Source organism: Stegostoma tigrinum, chromosome 8 (genome assembly GCF_030684315.1).
Source record: "Stegostoma tigrinum isolate sSteTig4 chromosome 8, sSteTig4.hap1, whole genome shotgun sequence".
Lineage (NCBI taxonomy): Eukaryota > Metazoa > Chordata > Chondrichthyes > Orectolobiformes > Stegostomatidae > Stegostoma > Stegostoma tigrinum.
The window spans coordinates 12,303,703-12,328,211 of record NC_081361.1 but is presented as its reverse complement, the minus strand read 5'-3'; the positions used below and the strand labels follow the sequence as shown (position 1 = coordinate 12,328,211).

Sequence of the window (24,509 nt, the reverse complement as noted above, 5' to 3'; positions counted from 1 at the left end):
GTCCTTCTATTCTCTTCCTCTAACCTGCCATAAAAATCTCTTTCATCTCATTATCTTAAAAAGTAAATGTTTTACCTTTAAAGATTTTCATATCTCAATTCTTCGTACATTTAAGAAAAAAAATCTGTGATGTCAAGCAGCAGTGAACTTCAAACTATGTAGGATTTTACCATAGAGAGAATGATGTATGTTTGCCTCCAACAAGACACTTTACCTAAAATAAAACAAAGAACTGTGGATAATAAAGATCTGAAACAAGAACAGAAATTGCTGGAGATACTCACCAGCTCTGACAGCATCTGTTTTGATCCAATAACCCTTCTTCAGAACTGTAACATATGAAATTGAACAAAAAACACAATAGACATTTTATTATAGCTGCTTAATCAGGAGTTGTGAAGATGATATGCTAGTCAGTGTAGGTTCTAAGGCTTGGGAGACAGAGATTATCCAAAGTAGCAGTCAAGACTTAGAACTGATTTGAAGATAAATTGTTGCTTTTTAACAAACTAAATATGATGCATAAGCCAAAATGATTGGAAAAATGTATGACCCTTGATATGGGAGAGCAGTTTATTGGTCTCCGAAAACACCTGGATGCTTTGAGTTGCGTAATTGTTGAGCTCTTTGGATTGAGGTGATCACCTTCTTGTCTTTAGCTAAGGAAGAATTTCCTACCTTCTCTGATCTTCCTACTTCTGAAGAAGGCATCAGCCTGATGAGAGTTCTTCCTACCATCCAAACACCCATTAATAAGAGATTAATATGTAGGACGAGACCTAGGCCTATCAGCCCATTGAATGGCAGAGATCTGGTAATTCTCAACTTCACTTTGATAAGAACAAAATTTCCCCATCGCCTCTATCCTCACAGGGAGACACTTTTTATTCTGACATTACGCCCTCTTTCCCATAACGGGAATCAATTTCTCCACATTTAATAGGAGCCTTACGTTTTCTTGGAAGCCTCGCTTGTTATTTTGTCTTATTATTGCTCATTATTTTATCTTATTCTTGTTATAGTTTTTGGTTTAACTGTGAGCTGAGCTGTCAAAGATCACATTTGCACTATGAACATCAGCTTGTGATTTAAATTTTTAAAAAATGAGCTGTTATTCGTTTTTGAGGCCAGGCCTGCATGTTAATTGTGGGTTGATTCTTGTTAAAAAGTGCTCCACAGATGCTTCGACTGAGGAAACCATAATGTATAGGAACAGAAATAGACCATTTGTCCCATCAGTCTGTTCCACTGCTCCATGGCTGATATGTGTCTCAACCTCATTCTCCTGCCATCTTCCTGGAATCCTTGATCCCTTTCCTAATCAAGAACCTATCTATCTCTGTCTTCAAGACACTTAATGACTTCGCCTCAACATCCTTATGTGGTAATGAGTCCCACAGATTCAGCACCCTCATATTAAAGAAATTCTTCCTCATCTCGGTTCTATAGGGTCTTCTGTTCACTCTGAGACTGTGCCTTCAGGCCCTGTTCTCTCCTACGTCTTCTCCAAGTCCACTCTTTCTGGACCTGTCAGTATCTATATGTTCCAATCAGATACCCCCTTATCCGTCTCCACTCCATCGAGTACAGATCCAGAATCCTCAAATACTAGTCCTGTGATAGACTGTTCATTCATAGTGAACCTCCACTGGACTTCCTCCAAGGCCAATCCATGCTTCCTTGGATATGAAGGCCTCGAACAGCTCAGCCTTCCAAATGTGGTCTGATAAGTGCCTTATATACAGCCTTATACTGAGTATCATTTAGTATTTTAATTTTACTATGTTGCAAATACAGGGAAGCTGATTTGATTTGCCTTTCTGGCTCTGTGTTGTAACGGTTTCAGTATATCTGAACTCTGCTGATATAAGACTAACCTGTTCAAGCTGTCCTGATAAAGTCTCTCCAAACCCAGAATCAACCTTGTGCAGGTGGACTGCAGTGGTTCATGAAGGCGGCTCACTGCCACTTGCTCAAGGGACTAACCAGGGACAAGCAATAAATGCTGGCCAGCCAACAACACCCATGTTCCACAAATGAATTTTTAAAAAAAGAGCCTTCTCTGGACTGCCTCCAATACCAGTATCTTCTCTTGGACAGAGGAGTGAAAATTATTGACAATGTTCCAGGTGTGGTCTGATTAGTGCCTTGTATAATTTTAGTAAGACTTGCAAATTTTTGTGCACTGTTCCCTTTGAAATAAATGCCATCGATCAATTCTCCTTGAACTTGGATGCCAGCTATTTATAATTCATGCACAAGGAATCTCAAATCCCTCTGTGCTGCAGTTTTCTGCTGACTTCCCCTATTTAAATAATATTCAGCTCCTCTATTTTTTCCTGCCAAAATATGTCGTCTCACATTTTTCCACATTATATTTCTTCTGTCAAGTTTTGCCTACTCACTTCTAGGTGTTGGTTGCTTACAATTGCATCAATTATTTCTTTGAAAATCCCTGATCATTGATTACATGGCAGATATCCAATGTGTTGGGTATGTCATCTTCACCTTGTTCATCACTTTACTCAAGGTTATATTTTAGTATACCTCCTGCTTGGAGCCACTTGTTAGCCTTTAATGGAGCCTATGTATTGATAAGAAGTATGAAACTGGATATCCACTGAAAGGAAAACAGTTTCGGCTGTTTTCATGTCATGAATGGTAAGTCAAGATTCTTGGCTTTTCTAACTGGCACCAGTGATTGTGTTTGAAAAAATCCTACAGTGGTTATTAAGCACTTTGAGACTTCTGGTGGTCATGAAGAATGCTAGATAAATGCAAAACCTTTAATTGACCTGTGTTGCCTCCCTGTCTTGGGAAATATAAATGACCAACCTCCTAATTTTACTTTCTTTGTATTCGTGTCAATGGATTTTTCATTGTTATTGCTTCATGCAGCAATGGTTTTGTGAAATTAGTCATATCCTACAATATAATTAGATTTTCCTGAATCTATTGACTCCATGAAGGAAATGGATTCACAATTGGCTAGTTGCTAGCTGCATGTTACCTGTCTATCAGGAGCCAATGGCACAGACATCAACATAAGCAGGACCTTACAGGAGTTGCTTTTGTTATTCCTTTTGGACTAAAAACCAGAACAGAAGTCAGAAACTGCTAAGTAGCTGAAATGCCAGGAAAATTTTACAAAGTTTTACTTGAAAAATCAGGTAGTACAATCTTTAGCTGTACAAGACAGTGTTTCTTTTGGAGCAGTAGAGTTGTTAGATAACTGAATCAGCATGGTGCCAGGAGGCAAAACTGCCTGATCCAGCCCTCAGAGATAATGGGAACTGCAGATGCTGGAGAATTCCAAGATAATAAAACGAGAGACTGGATGAACGCAGCAGGCCAAGCAGCATCTCAGGAGCACAAAAGCTGACGTTTCGGGCCTGGACCTGGGTCCAGGCCCGAAACGTCAGCTTTTGTGCTCCTGAGATGCTGCTTGGCCTGCTGTGTTCATCCAGTCTCTCGTTTTATCTTGATACAGCCCTCAGATTGGCCTTGTTCCAGTTTGCTGCAGACTGGTGGGAATAGTGTAGCGAGGATTATCCAGACCTAGCCAGCAGAAACCACCTTTTTCCCCCTCTCGTCTTGTCAACGATAAGACAAAAACACCCAGAAACTTGAACGAAAGCAATCTAATACAAAATGATCCACCAGATCATCTGTTGAACTGAAGAAAGACCATTGCTGTACAGACAACAGTGTGTCATAATTTTAAAATCGAAAGGGTGGTGAGAGATAACTGAACCCAGTCTTGTGATCTGGATTTAAGGTTCTTAAGGTTATCTGTGTCCGGTAATATTCCACACAACATAATATGGTATGGGGAGAGAGTGAGAGTGCAACATTGAAATGGAAATCAGCCCATGATCATATTGAATGATGGAGCAGACTTAATGGTCTGAACGGTTCACGTCGTCTCCTATTTACAATATTTCTATATGTTCAGTGTTCTCCTTATGTTCTTTATTAATATTCTGAAAATATCAGATATAATTAACAACCTTATTGGATTTGACAGCATTAATGTGATTAAAAACTCAAGTATCAAATGAGGTGGGGAAAATTTAATTAATGTGCAAAACAACAGATGGTGAGGAAATGTGTCAGCTTTGGGACTTCAACTTGTATCCAGTCACACATTATTTATCAGATGTATCAGCAGAAGACCCTGTTTTAGAACTTGAATGTTGTCAATCTTTTCCGCCTTATGACTGGAATGTCTTTTGAGTCACTGAGAGAAAGAAATCTAGCAATCATTACGGCAGACTGCAATTGTTTATCGTAATGGGCTTGGATTCAGTCAGTCAGATTTGGGTCCTTTCCCACTGGTTGCTTAAATGGGCATTCTGTATTGGTTAGCCTGCGCACTGTCTGCTAGTCTGTTTATCCTTAAGGATATCACGTCTGAGTCCCATCTCTCATTAAAAAGTGAAACCTATTCTTTCTCAAATTGAAGTGTCTTCCCTGCTTTCCATGTCCGTGATCACACTGCAAACTTTTGCTTAGTTTTTTTTCTTTTGAGTTTACCTGTCCCTTTTTTCCCTTCCAATTTTAGTACCAAAAGTTCTATTTCATTTCTTTCTTATTTAATATGCCTATAAACATGTAGTTTTTCCTCTTCACGTGCTGTGATTGATTAGACAGAAATGTATTACTTATGCTTGTGCTGAAAATATGAGGTTACAAGGATAATAATTAGGTGCAGGTTTGATGGTGGGCCTCTTGCAGAATCGATCAGTTCAGAAGCTGAGTTTGAGTTGGCTAAGCAGAAAGTAAATAAACTGTCTTTCATCGGCAGCAACTGAAGTTCTTGTCTTGTAACCTCTAGGAGGTTACATCTGCTTGTTAGGGTTTCTATATGGTTTTGAAGAAACGGACCTTGAAATTATACGAGTCATAGAATAGTTACAGAACAGAGGAAGCCAGTTGACCCATGTCAATGCTGACTGTCTGAGAAACAATCCTGTGACGTTGCATATTACCTTTCAGGCACTAATGTAATTCCCTCTTGAAAGCATTAATTGAAGCTGTGCCACAACACTGTGAGCCAATGCATTCCACATCCTCACTTCCAGTGTATGAAACATTTTATCCTCATGTTCTCATATCTTCATTTTCCCAAATAACCGCAACCTATGCCCTTTGGTTCTTGATCTTTGCATCCTTAGGAGCAATATCTTCCCGTCTGCTCCGTCCAGATCTTTCATGATTTTGAAAACCTCGATCAAATCTCTCAATCTTCTCTAAAGAAAATACTCCTGACCTCTGAAGCCTTTACTTGTAACTGAAATTAATCAAAGCAAAAAAACTAATAGCTTTGAACAATGTATTGCGCAGATTTAATTAGTATTTTTCATACTGTCACGGTTTGTATCCAATGTCAAAACTGATGGGTAATCTTTCTCTTTTGCACTCTTTTTAACATATAGATGAGAAAACTTCAGACCAGCAGGCTCCACAATGAATTGGTGTGAAACCAGTGTTCAGTGTTCTTCTGAATTTAGAAAGTCTTGACATAATTTTTGCGAACTCTTGGGAAAAGCAATCCCTCTGTCTGATCAAACAGCTAACCCATTAAAGCTTGAAAAATTTGGAACAGCTGACTATGTTGAGCTTTTTTATTATTAAAAACAAGAAAAAGCTATTAATGTTTCAAAATGAAATTTAGCCTTAAGCTTTTGATTTTTGAGCCAACATGTCTTAACATTTTTAATCTCCTATATTTCATCCAAATTTAGGATGTGCTGAATCTGAGTTGAAGTTGTGGCAACAGCAGACAGTTATTGGTTTTCAGTTTCTCTAAGGATGCCTCACTCATTTAATTTCTCCAATAACTGTGGCATCATTTTCCACAAACTGCACACTTGAGCTACTTGATTTGTGACGATTCTCTTTCACAACCCTGCCAAACATTTGCAATTCTGTTAATTGTAATTTTTTTATGGAATTTGGCGTTTTTCAAATCACTGAAACATCAGGGATTCTCTAATTCAGGTGGCATTTGTTTAATTTATAAAGCCAAGGTGTTTGTGTAATCAGACTTCAGATTTATTCTTTGTAGTGCTGCTCTAGTTAAATCTAGGAAACTGAATTGTGTCCTTGTATAATTGTTCATGCTAGTTGAATTCTTAACACAATTCGTATTTTGTTGTACATTTGTTAATGCAGTACTATGTTTGCTTGTTTCATTTTAATCAGGATTAGATTGTGACTGTCACTCAGGAAATGAACTTGGTTTCTTTCCGTAATGACAGCAGCAGGGCTCTCGTGGTGTCTTGAACCAGAAGGCCCAGGTTCCAGACCCTCTTGCTCTAGAGCTGTGTAATAAGATCTTGAAACGGGTTGATAGAAAATATATATTAAAAAATGTCAGCAGCAGTGTTGTGCCATTGATTAGAAGATGAATGGTTTGTTCCACTTTTACAAAGATTTACGTTCTTATCTTTTTTGGAGAGTCACTGTAGATTCCTTCTACATTTTTGAGCCATAAATTGAGACATGTATGAAGACTAGTCTTTTTGTTTTTCTGCAAACTTTACATCATTCTCAAGTGGGAAGAACTCCGAGCTTGTTGGCACTGCTTGACTGCTTCTTGATAATTTAGCAATTTGGGGAAAACTGCAAAAGTTGCCTTTTTTTAAGGACCTGCTTCTGAAAAATGGAGAGATTGTTCAGCTGTTGGAGGTATTTTATTTCAACATTTTTGATTTCTTTCAAAAAGAATTTGGGGGGGGGAAAAGTTTTCAAATTTAAACAAAATGTATTCAGGGGAATTTATTAATACAGTCACCAAGATGAAATGTAATGAGTTCAGTTCATGAGTTGCTTTCCCTAAAGGCTTTGAAGTAATTAACAATAAAAATGTCTTAGTCAGAAGATAAATATTTTGAATCACTGCATGGGAGATCCCTGGTCTTGAGTTCTCATCAGGGATAGACTGATTGATAGAAGGTCTTCCCTCTGGTTATGAATGTGGTTAAATTTTGGGGGAATAAAGCAGCCTAAAGCAAACACATTTTTCGAGGGGTTTTTGGGCAAATTATAACATCATGCAGAGGAAAGAAGTCCAGGAAAGATGCTGAAATTTACTTTCGAACAAGCAAGCAAGAAATTGAGCATAGCGTGGAGATGATGAGCATTAAATGCAGCAAGGAACAAGGGCTAACTTTGAAATTTGGTGCAAGTGGGATGTCCCTGGTAAGATTTTCTTGAGCTTTAATTTAGATGATTACTAATTGCGTATTACTGATGGTACCAGAAAGTTAACTTAGCAGTTGCAACTTGGGTGTGAACTACTCATCCTCTATAAAAGCAGATAAGTTTTGTGATAGTGCAGTGGAGATGACTGAATATAGCCGGGAACAATTGTGAAGCTTAGCACATGCATTGAAGGAGATGCTGCTTGTCATACTGGTTTTCAACCTCCAGTAGCTGGTGAGTGTTCATTTAAGATTATCCAGGTGAGCAGATATGTACTTGATCAGTTGGGATGCTTTTAGCTCCCTAAGCAAGGATAATAGTTTATATTAGATTTGGAGAGAAATCAGTATAGTATTATATTTAAAGTTTAATTAGTTAAGCTACCTAGTAACTGTTTAGATATACTGGACGATATTTCTAGCCTTGAAGCCTAAATAGTTAAATAAAATGCAATGAAGATGGCAAGGTTGCTGAAGTGTTTGCAGCTGTAGCACGTGACAGTTGGTGGACTACTGTGATCAACAGTGACCACATCTGCCAGATGAGAGTGAATCTAAAGAAACTCCTGCTTCGAGATGATGAACTGCAGTCTGAGCATTGAACTTTATAATCCATCAGGAAGGGCATATGTTACATAGAACATAGAACAGTACAGCACAGAACAGGCCCTTCAGCCCACGATGTTGTGCCGACCATTGATCCTCATGTATGCACCCTCAAATTTCTGTGACCATATGCATGTCCAGCAGTCTCTTAAATGACCCCAATGACCTTGCTTCCACAACTGCTGCTGGCAACGCATTCCATGCTCTCACAACTCTGTGTAAAGAACCCGCCTCTGACATCCCCTCTATACTTTCCTCCAACCAGCTTAAAACTATGACCCCTCATGTTAGCCATTTCTGCCCTGGGAAATAGTCTCTGGCTATCAACTCTACCTATGCCTCTACTTACGTTGTATACCTCAATTAGGTCCCCTCTCCTCCTCCTCCTTTTCTCTAATGAAAAGAGACCGAGCTCAGTCAACCTCTCTTCACAAGATAAGCCCTCCAGTCCAGGCAGCATCCTGGTAAACCTCCTCTGAACCCTCTCCAAAGCATCCACATCTTTCCTATAATAGGGCAACCAGAACTGGACGCAGTATTCCAAGTGCGGTCTAACCAAAGTTTTATAGAGCTGCAACAAGATCTCACGACTCTTAAACTCAACCCCCCTGCTAATGAAAGCCAAAACACCATATGCTTTCTTAACAACCCTGTCCTGAACCCTGTTACCTGAACACTTATGAGGTCATTAGATCTCAGAATGGAAAGTGAGGAAGAATAACCCTGATCATAAACAATGACAAATGGAGATTAGTGAGAAAGTATCCTGACTGAAAACAGCAGACAGTAGGAGTGATCATAGTGTAGGCTAGGACATGAGAATCAGAAAATGTTGGGAGTAGCTAATAAAAAATATTTGTGCAGGTTAAAAGCAAAGTAGTAGATTTGGGGCACTAGAATCCTCATGTAGATGGAACCAGTTAAATTCACAAGTCTGTTGTGGAAGACTAGCTTGTAAATACTTTTGTGACAGTTTCTTGAAGCAGTATGCTTTGGAAGAAATGAGGGATAAAGCAATTTTAGGTCATTGTGCCTCGGATGAGGGAAGAAATTGAAAAGGATGGTATTCTCTGCCAGTGCAGGAATTGAATCCCCACTGTAGGTGTGACCTTGTGTGCAAACCAGCCGACAAACCAACTGAGTTAACCATGACAGTTGACCTTTATTTAAGAGATTAGAGGAACACGAATAAAGAAGTCTTGCTACTGTTGTTTGGGCTTCAATGAAATCGCACCTGAAATACTGTGTGTAGTTTGTTCTCATTTTAGTTTACATGGGAGGCTGTATAGTGAATGTTCAGTAGGTTTGGCTTCTGATGATGACAGGTCGAGTAAACTGGGTCTCTGCTGACTGGAATTTCGAAGAATGAGAAGTGATTTCATTGAAGCATTAAAGATTTTGTATGGGCATAATAGGATGTACGCTGAGTTGCTGTTTCATCTAGAAAGTGGTTGCACAGTTTCAGTAGAACAGGCTTATTAATTAGGACTGCAATGAGGAGAAATGTCTTCAGTTAAACGATTGTACAACCTTCAGAGGGTTGTGGATGCACTGTCATTGAATATATTTAAGGTTCAGAGAGGCTTTGGATCTCCTGGAGACCAAAATATATGGACAGCGGGTGGAAAGTAGAGTTGGAGCCCTAAATAAGCCATGATCAAACTGATCAGACAGGCTTGACTGGCCGTATGATTTTCTTGTTCTCCTATTTCTGATGCTCCTAGACACACACTCTCACCGAGCATGCAGTTCTAAACTTCAATTGAGGTCTGACGGGATACAGTCTGTATGGACACTATTGCTTTTCTAATCAACATCTCTCAGCTAATCAGGCACATGCACAGATTGAAATTCCACCCACTACCGTCATTTCAATTTCTGCTCACCTTGTCTAGAGATAGAAGGTGGTGCTCCTGTTTATCCAAAGATATTTCAAGATTGAGCTTTTGCTGACCCCTAAAAGCTGGGGCAGGTATGCAGGCTGCATCTGGTAAGACGAATTCACACTCCCACTGACTACTTCCTGCCTGCACCATACATTGAGGGCAAACGTAACTTTTAAGGGCAATGGGTTTGGAGTTGAAGCGAGTTAAAATTATTGCGTTTTGTTTCTGAAAGACAGACCCTGGTTTCAGTTTCCATATTACTGAAAAATGTATTCTCTAATGTTGGGGATTTCTGAATTTGAGGCAGTTGGATCATGCTTGGCATAGTTGCTGCTTTCGTGGAGAGACGGTGTGGATGTGATGGGACAAATGACCTCCCCTTGTTCTATTATGGTTCTGTGATTCTGTGACCTACGATGTGAGGAATCAAAATGTTTCCATAATGTTCCATTAATTCATAAATACAAGTGACAATGCAGTTAATTATAATTATAGCCATAACATTAACCTTTTGGGAAAATAAAGCCGGTTGGCGATTCGTGTCTGAATTCATCTTGGCAAGTGAATAGAAAGAGGAACTATAAACAATTATAACACAGGAACATAAATCGTTGGTTGCAAGAGAATACTATTATAACACTGTAATTGAGCAGTTACCAGTTTTGAAACTTGAGATAATTAGAATATATGCTGATATGATTTGCATTGTGAGAATATTCAACAGTGTTGAGGGGGAAGAGGAGATGGAGAAGGTGGTTGAAAGGAGAAGAGCATTGATCTTGTGGGAGAGAGAGGGTGAACGGGTTTGGTTTTGGTCAGCAGAAAGCAACAAGAGAAGTAAATCCACGAAGCAGCAATAAGAAGTTGCATTTACTAACAGCGAAGCATGTCGAATGCATTCTATTAGGTTAGAGTATTTGCCATGTACAGCAGAAAATCAAATTAACGTCCACAAGGCAGAGATGCATAATAATGAAGTGGAGATGGGTTTTCAGACCATCTGTAGTCTTTTTTGCGTGATCAATTAACCATATCAAAGGGTAGTTAAGGACTGAGAGGATTTTGAGAGATGTGAAGTATGAATAAGTAGATATAGTCAAGTGGATAGCAGCAGTAATCAATTCTAATTGTAGTAGGCATACTGACAAAATTAATGATCAGATTTGTGCAGCACTGAGTAAGAAGTAGCAGTCGTCCATCCCAGTTAGCACAAGGGTACCAAAGATCAAATACATAATGAAGCGGGATTTGTTCAGGCCACACTAGTTAGGCAAAAGGTCAAACCACTTGGGTTTTTACAGCAATCTTGCAGTTTCCATCATGCTACCCTGCAGTTTACTAGATTAACTGAATTCAGTTTCATAGTTTGCTATGGGGGATTTGAATTTATAAAACGTATGAATTTTTTTTGTATACAAACAGAAATTGCTGACAAACCTCAGCAGGTCTGGAAGCATCTGTGGACAGAAAGCAGAGTTCATGTTTGGGGTCCAGTGACGACTCTTCCAAACACTTCAGAGTTTTGTTTTGTATTCCCTCACAGGATGTGTGCATTGCAGGCTGGCCAACATTTATTTCCCATACATAGTTGCCCTTGAGAAGGTGATGGTGAGCTGCTTCTTGAACTGCTGCAGTCCAGTTCATGGATTACAGAAAATAGGAGCAGGAATAAACCATCCTGCCGTTTTGAACCTGTTCCACCATTCAAAATGATCATGGCTGATCATCCAAATCGGTATCCTGTTCCCGCTACATGCCCATATCCTTTGATTCCTTTAGCCCTAATAAGTTTATCTAGTTACTACTTTAAAACATTGAAGGTTTTGCCCTCATTTACTTTGTGCGGCAGAGAATTCCACAGGCTCACCACTTTATGGAAGAAGGCATTCTCCTCATCACAGTCATAAGTGGCTATCCATATCATTAAACTGTGACCCCTGGCTCTGAGCTCACCAGTCATCATCTAGTCCTGTTAGAATTCTTTATATGTTTCGATGAGCTGGCCCCTTGTTCCTCTAAACTCAACTGAATATATTCCTAATGAAACCAGTCTCTCTTCAGCCCAGGAATCAGTTTGGCAAATGACTACATTTCCTCCAGAAGCCGAACATCTCCCTCACATCAGGAGATTAAAACTGTATGCAACACTCGGGTGTGGTCTCAGCAAGACTTTGTACAGTTGCAGTAAAACATCCCTGTTACTGTATTCAAATTGCAATGAAGGCTGACAAACCGTTTGCTGCCTTTGCCACTCACTGTACTTGCAATCTTATTGCAAAGAGTGGTGAAGGTCACCCAGATCATGTAGCACTTTTCCCTTTATGAATGGATTGCTATTCAAATAATAATATGCCTTCAGCTTTGCTACCAAGGTGGATAACCTCTCATTTATCTGCATAATACTTCATAATCTGCCATGCATTTGCTCACTCACTCAACTTGCTGAAATCACACTGAAGCATCTTTGCATCCTCCACACAGCTCAACCTCCCATTGAGGTTTGTGTTGTTTGTAAACCTGGAGAAGCTATATTTAAGTCGGTCCTCTAAATCATGAATAAATTATGTGAGTAACTGGGGCCTAAGCATTAATTCCTGCACTACCCTACTAGTTGTTGCCTACCACTTAGAAAAAGGCCTCTATTTGTCTGGCTTATTTGCCATCAGCCAACCAGCTCTTTGTCCATTTCAATACATTATCCTTAATTCTAGTGGCATTAATTTTACATGTTAATCTGTATTGTGGGACTTGATCAAAAGCCTTCTGAACACCCATGTTACCACATCCAGGAGCTCTTCCCACCCATCAGCTCATGACATTTCATCCTCCAAAAATTCAATACATTTGTCAAGCATAATTCATGCTCAGTGGCACACCAACCCAAATCAATCAATGCCTCACCTGTGGATGTTTCAATAACTTTAATACAGCTATATTAAATACGGATATATTTGACTGTGTTTTTGTTTGGTGGTTACCATTGATGACAGTTCTCCCACCCAAATTCCAGCATGGAGATGTGATGGCACCACAGTTTTGATGACTATTCAGAAAGTAACTCAGCATATTGATTTTACTTGAAAGAAGATTTGATCCGGTCATTAGTGGTTAAATTGGCTCATTCTTGAAATATAATTACAAAATGCCCCAAGCCAAACCTTGGTCACATCTTGGCCATGTACACTTTGAAGTCTTCATTTCAGTTTTAAATCATTAAGTCATTAATCCCAACAACTAAATAAATAATTTCTTTTGGTGTTGTGGTTCGTTTGGTGAGCGGTACCTAAGAGAATGAAAATTCTTGGGGCATTGTTTGTATTTGTTTACTTCAAGGAATTAGAGTTTTCTTCTTTGAAGGTTAGGCCACATCAAAAAAAGTCTCTATGAAATTCATGTCATCCACCGTGTGAAGTTCACATTGTTACTTGAAAGTTATCTTTGTTGATTTAATCTGAAGTTATTGTCTCCTTTTTGTGAAATATTGTTGAAACCAAATATTTAAGTTATTTCATATTTGAACATATTTGTTCTTTTGGATATAGTATTGACTCATTGTTTTCTGTTCAAGTTTGCTTACAGTTAGATTAATGCTTTACAGATGTTTATTTTTGATGGCCAAACCTGCTTGTTATATTGCAGGTTAATACAGCACAAAGATATGAAGGTGCCTTGTGTTATGAAGATAACGTGTTGTGTCACTGACTGAATACCACAAAGTGACAAAGGAAATGGTATATTTGCAGTAGGATTGCATGTTACTCAGCTGGCCTGTCTGACTGTTCCCTCTTCAGCTTCATTTTCTTTTCCTTTATTGCCTCCAGACTCTTGGCTCACAAAGTGAAATCAGTCCTAAATAAATTGATTATTTCAGTCACTGTACTTCAGCCAGGATTTCATTGGCTGTTGCAATGAAGTCAGTTGGCATATGTGAGCTTCATAAAATGGGGAAAAAAAAATTGGCATGTTACATGCATTTCAAATACAGTGCTGAAGCATGGTCATTGCGAAATTTGATGTTGCCATAACGGTTAGGTATTTTGTCATAGCCATATGAATACAAATCAAACTTTGTATTTTCACTTCCTCACATAAGGCTACATGGTGTGTAAAGAAGTAATCTCTTAATGCCAACTGAAGAAATTAGCTCATTTTGTTGATTGGTTCAGTGTCAGAATTCCTTGTTATTGAAAATCAATATTCAGTGGGAGGTGCGAGTATGTGAAATCAGGATGACTATCTCAAAGTAGAGATTGGAAGCAGCCACAAGCAAAAGGCAAGTTGGGCTGTTGAAAAGGCCCACATCAGCTCAACCTCTTTTGCAACATAATAGACCTCCTAGTCTTCCCTCTTTTTCCCCTGTCACCTCCTATCCACTTGCCATGCCCCACCTAGCCTGACATGGCACCTTTTAAGGCAGTGCCACATCATACTAAGTCAGGTTTCCACACAACCCATGCCTCAGTAATCCCAATGCACGTCAATCTATAACTCCCACTGCTATCTGTGGCCTTTACACCCGTCATGCTAATGCATCTTTTATTCACAATGGGAAGACATTAGAAATCATGTTCAGACAAAATAAATGTTGAAATATCTGTTAGTGCTTTTAAAGCAATAAAACAAACTCGCATTCACGTATTTTAAACCAGTGTTTAAAAACCCCATACCTAATACCGCTAATAATACAATATTTATGGGCCCTTAGGACAAGGTTTACAAACACTTACTGTAAATACTGGAATAGATTCCTTTCAATTCTTAGTGAAACAGGCTGGTTTTAAAAAAAAAGTAGTGCTGCGGATGGAAACAACTTGACGGATTGACAGTTGTACATACGTCACCTGTCCTTCAACCCTTTACATATCCTCCACAGGTTGGTTACTCCCAACTGGGATTGGCCCTTGCTGCAATGAAAATCCAACACTGACTTCAAATGGTCCCACGGAGTTTGAATTTACTCTTTCAGGAGTCATGTTCTGTACCCTTTCCCCTATCATTTTGTTTTAGGATAAACCCTCTTTTTGATGGGTATTGAAGCCTGAATGTTATTTCAAAGACATATCTCTTCGTTGTTTCAACTGTAGTTTTGTTTGTTTAAAGGTTCCAACTCTTGTTTTCACTTTGTATGGTGCGTCAAGCATCATTCCCGTTGACTAAAATACAAAACTCTTGTATCTGAACTGCTACAGTATGAAGCAAGTTGTCAAGTATGTTACTCATTTTAGATTATTGTTTCAGTTTAATATGATCTATTTCATAGGCAGCGTATTGTTTTATTAATTTGTCATGCTTTATTTTGAGTCCAAAGGATGCTTCACAAGTTGGCAGTTCCAACTATACAATTAACTGGGAAATATTTTGGCCTTTGGCTTATCACTGTCAGAAGCCCGAGGACTACTGCTTCAGAAGTTGTTGAACTTTAGAATTTGGTTCCAAATATTGTAGGAGAAGCATGCATTCAAAAGGTGCATTCTGAGAGATGAGTTTGTGGTTGATGGAGAAGTACTACATGTGTTGAGATGCAATGGATATTATCTTACATTGACATGTATCAAGGTGTTGAAACTTATAATTAATTATGAATTGACTTTAATCGTAGTTGAATATGAAAATGCAGGGTTATAATAGCTTCTGCCAGCAAGATGTGCTAGTTATAATCCCAGTGTATACTGTTCAGTTATTAATTACTTCATGTCAAATATCATGAATGCTGTAGTGGCAACAGTAACATTTCTTTCCTGAGAGCAAGGCCCTTCTAAGTTTATTACAATCTGCTTTTTTTTCAGAAATGGAATCTCATTCTCTGATAAAAAAGATCTAATGGTGGTAAAGAAGGAGCCTCTCCTCTTTGTCAAACGAGCCTGCCATCCTCAAGTTAACAGGACAGAATCACTTAGGTAAGCAGATAGTAACTATTATATGGAAAGCAATAAAAGATCATTATCCCTTTAAACTATGCCTAAATGGTTACCTTTGTGGGTCATTCTTTTGGAAAAAATAAATTGGTGTGCAGTGTTTATTTCCTAGCTGCAAGTTATGCTTCATAATGAAAGGAGTCTGTTAGCATTATTTAACTTGTGCTTGGACTGTGCTGTAGCATTTTAAGGATCTCTCTGAAGATGATGTTCAACTAAGGAGATCTGCTATCAAGTATATCGAACTATTTATTCCTCATAGTGAATTTTGTAAAATAAGCAGTGTCCTTCATGTTTGATTACACATGAAGATTTTTGTGGACTGGATATTATCAAATCGTAGGGGTCTATAACACAGAAAAAGTTCCAGCATACTCTTCTTGCTCTTAAACAACATGCCTCGACTAATAATGGCAAGTATCATCCCATTTACCTTCAAAACCAATTTATCTATCAGTAGATATGCAATGGATTAGTCCCTCTAATCCTCAGTGCTTCCCAGAGTTTTACTATTCATCATGTGTTCCCTTGCCTTGTTGTGTTGTCCACATGCATCACCACATCCTTATCCAGATTGAATTCTGTTAGCCACCGATCTGACCAGCTGCTCTATATCCTCATGTAATGTAAGGCTAAGCTCACTCTTTTCCTCCCCTCACTAATTTTCATATCGTCCGCAAACTTAGTGATCAACCCTCCTACACTGAAGTCTAAATTATTTAAATATACCATAAGTAGTAAGGCCACCCAAACTGCTCCCCATGAAACCCTATCGGACACAGGCTTCCAGTCACAAAAACACCTTTGATCATCGCCCTTTTCTTCCTGCCAGTTAGCTAATTCTGGAACCAATTAGCTTGGCTTTATTAACCAAGGCAAGTGTTTAAGAGCAGAAAGGTTACACTGGAACTGTATAAAATGTTGGTTAGGCCATAGCTGGAGTATTTTACGCAGTTCTGACATCTACATTTATAAGATGTGTTTGCACTTGAGGGTGCAGAGGAGGTTTTCTTGGATCCTGTAGGCTCTTGCCACCTCTGTCAGTTTCCCATTATCAGAAGCTTTGCTGTAGTCCCAAGTAGACTGTGTCAAATGCATTGCCTTCATCTTAACATCTGGCCTCTTTGAAAAATTTCATTAAGTTGGTCAGACATGATCTTCTCTTCAAGAAACCTTTTAATCAAGCTGCCCTTGTACTTGCCTCTTCAAAGTAGAGATTATTTCTATACCTCAGAATTGCTTCTGGTAGTTTCACCAATGGTGAGGTTAGATTGACTGGCCTGGAGTTTCCTGGTTTATCACTTGCTCCCTTCTTGAATAATGGTACCACATGGCTGTCTTCCAGTCCTTGGTCACTTGTAGCCAGGGAGGAATTGAAAATTATTGTCAGCATCCCTGTTATTGCCTCTTTATAAGGTGAATTAGAGTTCTGAAGGGTGTCATGTGATCTGCTTATAATTCTGCCTGACAACAAACCTGGATTTCTTGGTTGTTTTTGGGACAAAATGGACCCAAGTCAAGAAACAGTCAGTAAAGTGCAAGATATTCCCAACACTGGTTAAATGGCAAGAGCATCTGTGTTGATTGTGGGTAGTGTGGAAATCTATGTGTTTTGCAGGAAGATATTTGGAATGGCAGGTTTTATCAAGATTTGTGTTGCAAACTAGGTATTTACTATTAAACTAGAAGAAAATTGAGTATCTAGAGGACAGCTAATTATTAATTATATCTGGATACGAGACCAATCTTGACCATGTTTCCATGGGCAACAGTTCTAAGAAAGGAAGAGCCCTAGGATTGGAAGTTACCATCTGGGAATGGAAAACTCAAAAAAGGCATTGGAAATGGTGAACAGCTTTGGACTGGCTCCAGCAGAATAAAGTATCCACATAGACACAATGTAAAGTTTTGGTGTGGTATAGAGTTTTGGCTGTGTTAAAATTTTTGTCACATTGGAAAATCTTTCTGTAGTTTAAAGTATAAGTTGCCAACTAACTTGCATTCAATCAACAGCCTTTTTATTTGTCTATTACAGTAAAATGAAATTAGACCTTGTTATCTCTAGAAATTAAAATTTATAGGATTCTACAGGATTTGAATAAGTAGACAAAGGACATGACCTTCCTTGCAAATACCTGAATTTGATTCAAGAGTACATGATTAAATCATATTTTCAAATTTAAAAGGACCTAATTAATCATTTTTTGGGCATGTCATATTATTCTGATGTGTTTAAAGCAGTGTCAAAAGCCTTTTACGGCAGTGGCCATTGTACCTGTCTTGGCGACACAATGCTAAGTTTTTAAAAAATACAAAACAAGCCAATTTCATGCTATGGAAGAACTACACATGAAACAAATTACTCTTTTTCTCCCTTGTGTTAAGCAAGCTGACTTAAGCAGTTCAATTGAGCTGGCCATTCTTTTGGTTTTGTGCTCAATTGTTGGCAGGAATGCATGGGTGAATCCAACTCAGCCCACCACACAGCAAATTGATTTGACAAAGCATACAGTTGCTGTCCCCTTTTTACAATTATATTATTTTAATAAAACATGGTTGATATTAAAAACATCGAGTCTTCAGCTAGTTCACAGAATAATGAAACTAAATGCATAGAAAGTAGCTGTTTGGCTGGCTCATCATGCCTGTTCAATGCTGTTACACTGGCCGTTTTCAATTTTATATTTCTTTTTTTCTCCCCTTCTTTCAGCAGCAGTGACTCATTTTACTGCAGAGCTGCCTTGGCTCTCAGTTGAATCTTAAAATAATATAGATTATAGTGCAGTTTAGCTATTTATTTCAGTTTTAATATCTTTAGTGGAATTCATATAAAGGTAACTGCAAATAAGTGTTTTGCAGAGTAATTAATTAAGCAGGCTACCTGTACGCAGCAACACTTACCCCAAGGTAACATTAACTTTGTGGAACTTGTTCCTTGTGAATCAAGCAATTGTTGCTGGTCTTGGTGTGGAGATTCATTTTTAGTTACATGATGAATATTTGAAGATATTTTTAATGGCAAGCCATATGTGAACAGAGCTAATCTATTCACTGCCAAAGAGAATTGTGTCTCTCGCTGATATTATGTATTAATAGTGTTTTACTGTTGAGGATGTTAAATATCTAGGCACATAGAATTCATGTGTAATAATCTGTTTAAAAGAAATGAGCTGAATGAACATTCCTACATCTGATTTTAGGTTATTGAATTTGTAGTTGGATTTATTGAATGAAATAAAGGTAATCCATTTTAACAATATTTGATTTCAACAGCTCCAGATTGATAGCCATAACTTGGGAAAATCGAAGACAGTGCTGTGATAATTCATTCCTCATAAATATTTTCTCCATTATCTTGGTGTAGGCTAGCAGATGAACTCCGTGGGTGGGTACATCGACATGAAGTCGTCAGAGATAAATTGAGAAAAGGATCTAAAATGCTCCATAGAATACGAACTGTGATGGTAGGTACTTCACATTTATTATATGTTTATAAAAGTTAAATTGAAAAATTGTTTGTCAATATTTATAAATTGAAAAATGTATAAATGTTCCAGGAGTTCTAAAGTACATTGAATTTACTACCATTGAAATCACTGCCTCTTGTTTCGAAACTAAGGTAGGCATGGATGAGGTTAGTGTGTGTGGGGGAAAACGTCTAGAATTATGTGGGCAACGTAATTCAGGAGAGCTATGATGTCCCAGTAATTCTTCTATTTCAGGTATTCCAGCACAGTAAAGGTTTGATTTATCATTTGAATCTGATGTAGCCCTGTAGAGCCGCCTTTCATGTTTTGGACCTTTTCACGTTTTGAACCTTAGCTGAAGTTTCCTTTGCTACTGCCTTCTAGCTAATGTTGGGCTTTCCTCCTTATGATCTTCTTTTAATCTTCATCGGCAATGATGGGTAGCTACATTTCATAAAATTATCCCAGGATAATGACTAGAAAGCCTATATGTGATTTCCTTTGAACACTACATCTATATTGTGCTTAATGGGGGAACTGTAATCCATCTTGGATAGGCCACCTTGTGCCACAATGGTACACATGAGCAAAGATTGGTTGACATGCTAATCAAAATTGAACACAAAAATTAGCGAAAGTATTATTCTGTGTAGTTATTCTTGTATTTTACAATGATTATCTTCAGTTTTCGATTTGTGAAGTAACTGGTACTCTGAAAATCTCCAGCTTTTGAGCCTTTGAATTTTGGTTTTAGTTTTATTTTCTGTGTTTTTAAAAAGTGATTAAAAATGTAAACATTTAATCTTTTAGTGCCACTTGGCATCATGATACAGATACAGAAAATTAGTATTTGATCATTACATAGTTTTTAGTCAACACTTGTCATGTTTAGTTGAATCCAAGACTCAGCAAAAAGATTTAAGATGTAATCAATAAACTAAATCAACAAAATCTGCCTTGTCGTGCACTCGAGGAATTGTTTTCATCAGTGCTGGTCTAGGAATTTGACCCCAAGATAGCCATTGCAATCTTCATGATCTTTATCTATACTCTGACGGTGCCAAATTGTTAGTTTTCCCTGGCAGAGAAAATTTCCAACTAAAGAGTTCTGTACTATCTCAAACATTATTTGTCAACAGTCCTTATCTCTTTCGAACAGTAATGCAACAGAATTGACTACATAATTTGCTTTAATCATGATTCAAACTGCAAATTAAATTGATTACCATCACCAGGTCCAAGAAATAAGACATTTTCTATTTCTAATATTGTACTATTTTAAGTCAGCCATTCCTTAAACCATCCAGAATACAACTTAGATCCCTAATTCCTCGGATGGGATCCATTGCTTAACCTAAGTAACTTTGTCAAACGTTATAGTCGACTGCCAGTGTTGTATCTTATGTTATGAATGAGAAGTATGAAAGGAATGGGATAGATCTCATTGACTTGTTTGAGAGGGTACCTCATTACCACACACTCATAGGCAGTAGGGATGAGCAATGAATGCTGACCTTTCCAGTAATGCCCACATGCCCAGAAAGAATAAATAACATTCCATTCATCATTGCCAACAGCAAACTCTCGCACTAATTTTTGATATGTCTGGTCCCTTCACAAGTTGGTTTTCATGCAGGCAGCTCATTTGCCTTGATGAAGCTTCAAAATTACATTGACCTAAAATGTTAAATTACCATAATATACTGAAGGTGCTACTTTATAGGCCTGTTACAGTGCACAGCATAGCAACAGACTACGATAACTTGGCAGTAACAAGTAATCATGATAATACAGTTTTCATTATATTTGTCTTGCACATGCCCATCATGCCCTGTTCACTATGTTGTTGGTGTAGTGCTCTGAAGACTGTCCAGTGACACACATTATTACTGGATTTGCATATCCAGCATCTCCTTCCACCTAGGCAGCCACTTGTGGCAGTGATGGACTGTCTTCAGATTACTTAATTCTGCCTCCTGGTGAGGATCTTTTATCCTCCACTTTTGGCACTTAGGCTTCCTCTGACCAAGATTGAAATCAACAACTTTGGACTGAGTTGTTCAGCATGATGGTAAATGAACTTGCATATATTGCGTCCTTTACCTGGTGACAGTTTATCTTCACTTTAGGAAGATGATTAAACTCCTCACGTAGCCACATGAATAAGCTGCATCACATTTTAAAGCATTAACAGTAGTATGCTTTTTTTGTATTGGCATACAAGAGAATCTCGGAGACACAGGGAATAGCCTTTCCACTCGAACAATATATAACTAATTATTTGGGTGTACCTTGGCGACTTATTATGATATACAGGCATATGTAATTTTTTGTTTCCCTCCTAGAACCCCTCATACCTAAATTCATCTTGTTGATAAGTTCCTCTTCTACTCTATAGACACTATTTCTATGTAGCTGCTAATGACTCGACCTACCTAGATGCTGGAAATCTGAAATAAAAACGCAAAATTCTGGGAATACTCATCAGATCACACAGCATCTCTGGAGAGAAACGAAGTTAATGTTCAAGTCATTTATAACCCTTCATCAGTCTGAAAGGTTAACTGTCTTTTCACAGATGGTGCCTGATCTTCTGACTACTTTCAGCATTTTTTGCTTCGTGCCTCTTCCTGGCACATGAAAAGTGCCCAGTCCAGATACTTCTTTGGTCTTGCTCAGGCTAAGAGAGCGCGTCATGCAAAACAAGTTAGAAATTTAGTGGATAGGAGAACTAAATCTGAAAGCAAACTTCATGTTCAAATTCTTTTCCTACGACTGTCAGCTTTCAGCAAGCTTCATCAATTAGATTTGGTGAACTCTGAATTTCAAAGAAAAGTTGGTGCCACAATCTCAGTCGTGACCTAGTCTTAGTCATGCCTGTTATCTGAATATTAAAAGATTACTAAATGGAAAAACTGCATTTGAGCTTTGCTTTTTTTCTTTAAAGTTTTCTCTAAACTTTCATGTTGTTGTCCCCCATCCTCTTTTTATTTTTAACCCAATATCTGACACCCACTCCTAACCTTTTGTCTTGCCTGCCAGGTTTAAGCACCAGTTTGGGGGAAAAGGGTGTTTTAGAGTAATGGTCTGGGTAGTTAGTGGTTTTAAGTGTTTGTATTATTGCCAGTCCTATAATTTTGTAAAGTACTTTTTTTATAATAAACAATTATTCCTGTTTTAAATAAAGCAAGCAGTGTCAGAAGTCTTTGTGATAAGTATAGTTTAGGGGCAGTAAATTTGAGAGACATGTCAATTGTGAGGAATTATTGTGATTAAATTCACAAAGCTTTCTTCACATGTAATGGGCTACAGTTCTCCACTTGGTATTTGTCCATGTGGTTAATTCAGTGTCTGGCAATATATACAAGGATAATTTATGTTAGTGTATTTGCAGTCCCTTTGAACCTCAATGAGGACACCTTCAAGCTATCAAAGACCTCACTCAACTGTTTTACAATCCCGTGGGCCTGTTTTGCAGAACCTTTCTTTGCAGCTTTTCCTGCCCAGCATCGCCAGCACCTCCACTTTTCCACACTTGCTTCTTAAAATTCTGGTCCTAAATCTATGTAACCCTGCCTCTGGTACTACATCATATGCTCCACACATGTGCCTGCCAGTTTAGGCTTTCAGCTGGGACTGGAGTCCTCTCTCTGGCCACTGATAGCCTGATCAGTGAAACTGCTGGTCTCACCCATCTATTCACTTGCTTGTATTCATTGTGGCATAACCTGACTTCGAAACTTATTGAAGGTAAGCATTGAAGTTTCAGGGTTATTGCTTTGGTTGATGAATAATAGTTTTGTTTATGCAATAGACATTTAAGCTGAAGTATTTTAATTTCATTTTCTCTTTCAATCTGTCCCCAGTAGAAATGTTTATATTGAGACAGGATTAGTGGTTGGATGGGTGATACCTGACTTTGGGTCTCCTATTACTTCTGTAATGTTATTTTCACTTTTGTATATAGTTTTTAATATATTTATTATCATTTCTTTATAGAAATCTACTGATAAGAAGACTGATGTAGCTCAATATGTTAAAGGCATGTACACAGACATTGATAAGAAGTAAGTTGTTTTATGACTGGAATTCTCTGTTAAGTTGATGCAGGGCAGTTTTGAGTTGGAGGTGGCTCAATGCATTGGGTTAAAACGTTTTGAACCAGCTACGATGAAATCAGTATTCGGGGGATGCTTGAGATCTGAAATAAAAATGACATTCTGGAAAAGCTCAGCAGTTGTGGCAGCATCTGGAGAGATAAACAGAGATAGGGGTTTGAATCAAAGTCATATTTCTGAGATTTTCCGGCACTTGTATCTTTTTATTTCCGATCCCCTTTTCCCTTCCACTTTTGTCCCCTTGACATTTAGGGAACATCAAACAAAGATTGGAAACAAAGTAACATAAAGTGGCATGGGAGAGACCAGAGCTCTGTGATTGCATGAGCAGACGTCAAGAAAATCCTGCTGGACCATTAGTTTTCATCCTGTGGAGTATGGTGCTGTGTTTCTGAGAGTCTCCCCAAAGATGATTTGAGTTTATATGCATTGCTACAGTTTGTTGTTGATTGCAAAAGTCAGCATTCATAAGTGTACCTGCACTTCCTACAATGTTGTGTACAATTGCATTGGCTCAGGGCTAACCACTTATTACTCATGCCAAATACTTAATGTAACAAGGCTAAAGTATTCCATGGATTGATGTGCATACATGTTGGGAAATGCCGTAATGGTTTCTCTTGGACAATCTGTTTATATGTCAACCTGCAGTTCTTGACAAACGTTATCCACAGTTATGGAGACAAGTTGGGAGAGCGCCTAGCTTTATAACAGAAACCTAGACGTACTGCTATTCTTTTTTTTTCCTGACTCCACTGGATACAGCTGTATCTTGGATAAATAACCATATGACATAAACTTTTCCTCATTTATAGCTGTGATGTGAATTCTAAGGGGTTTGGTTACTTGTTGGCTTAGCAGCCCAGAGATCTCTTATTCAAATTCCAAAGTGGTATTTCTTGAAGAGTCAGCAGAACTTTCTGAACTGAATAGCTTTTTGCTCTATAAACTTGTATGCTGTAAATTTGAGTAGCATGACATCGATGGAGAATTAGTAATTGTCTTTTTTTGGAGCCTGACATTCCTTAAGTATTACCCTTGGATTGAGTTCAGCCTATGGTTTGCCTTTAACCTTGATCATTAATATGAAGGCTCTCTTAGGTCCACCGTTGATTTTTTTTTTAAAGAAGTTATGAGCCCTGCATTTGTAATTAGTTAGCTGTTATTGTTGAGAGAGAAGTTTTATTCTCCATTCCAGTGGGATGAAACTCTTGAGCAGTAGGCATTCTTTCATGGCCATAGTGCTCACCGATACTTGGATTCTATTCCTGAAAATGTTGCCTCATTGAACCTCTTTGATTTAGGTCTC

General features: G+C 38.2%; 1 protein-coding gene across 2 annotated transcripts in view; it reads left to right on the top strand.

The window, feature by feature from the left end:
* Window positions 1-24,509, top strand: part of atf6 (activating transcription factor 6) — a 305,742-nt gene that overhangs the window by 74,328 nt on the left and 206,905 nt on the right. For both annotated transcript variants that reach the window (XM_048539583.2, XM_048539582.2), the window contains 3 exons: window positions 15,487-15,597; window positions 18,980-19,079; window positions 23,082-23,149. In XM_048539583.2, the coding sequence (XP_048395540.2) occupies window positions 15,487-15,597; window positions 18,980-19,079; window positions 23,082-23,149 (279 nt within the window). The remainder of the gene's footprint in view (window positions 1-15,486; window positions 15,598-18,979; window positions 19,080-23,081; window positions 23,150-24,509) is intronic.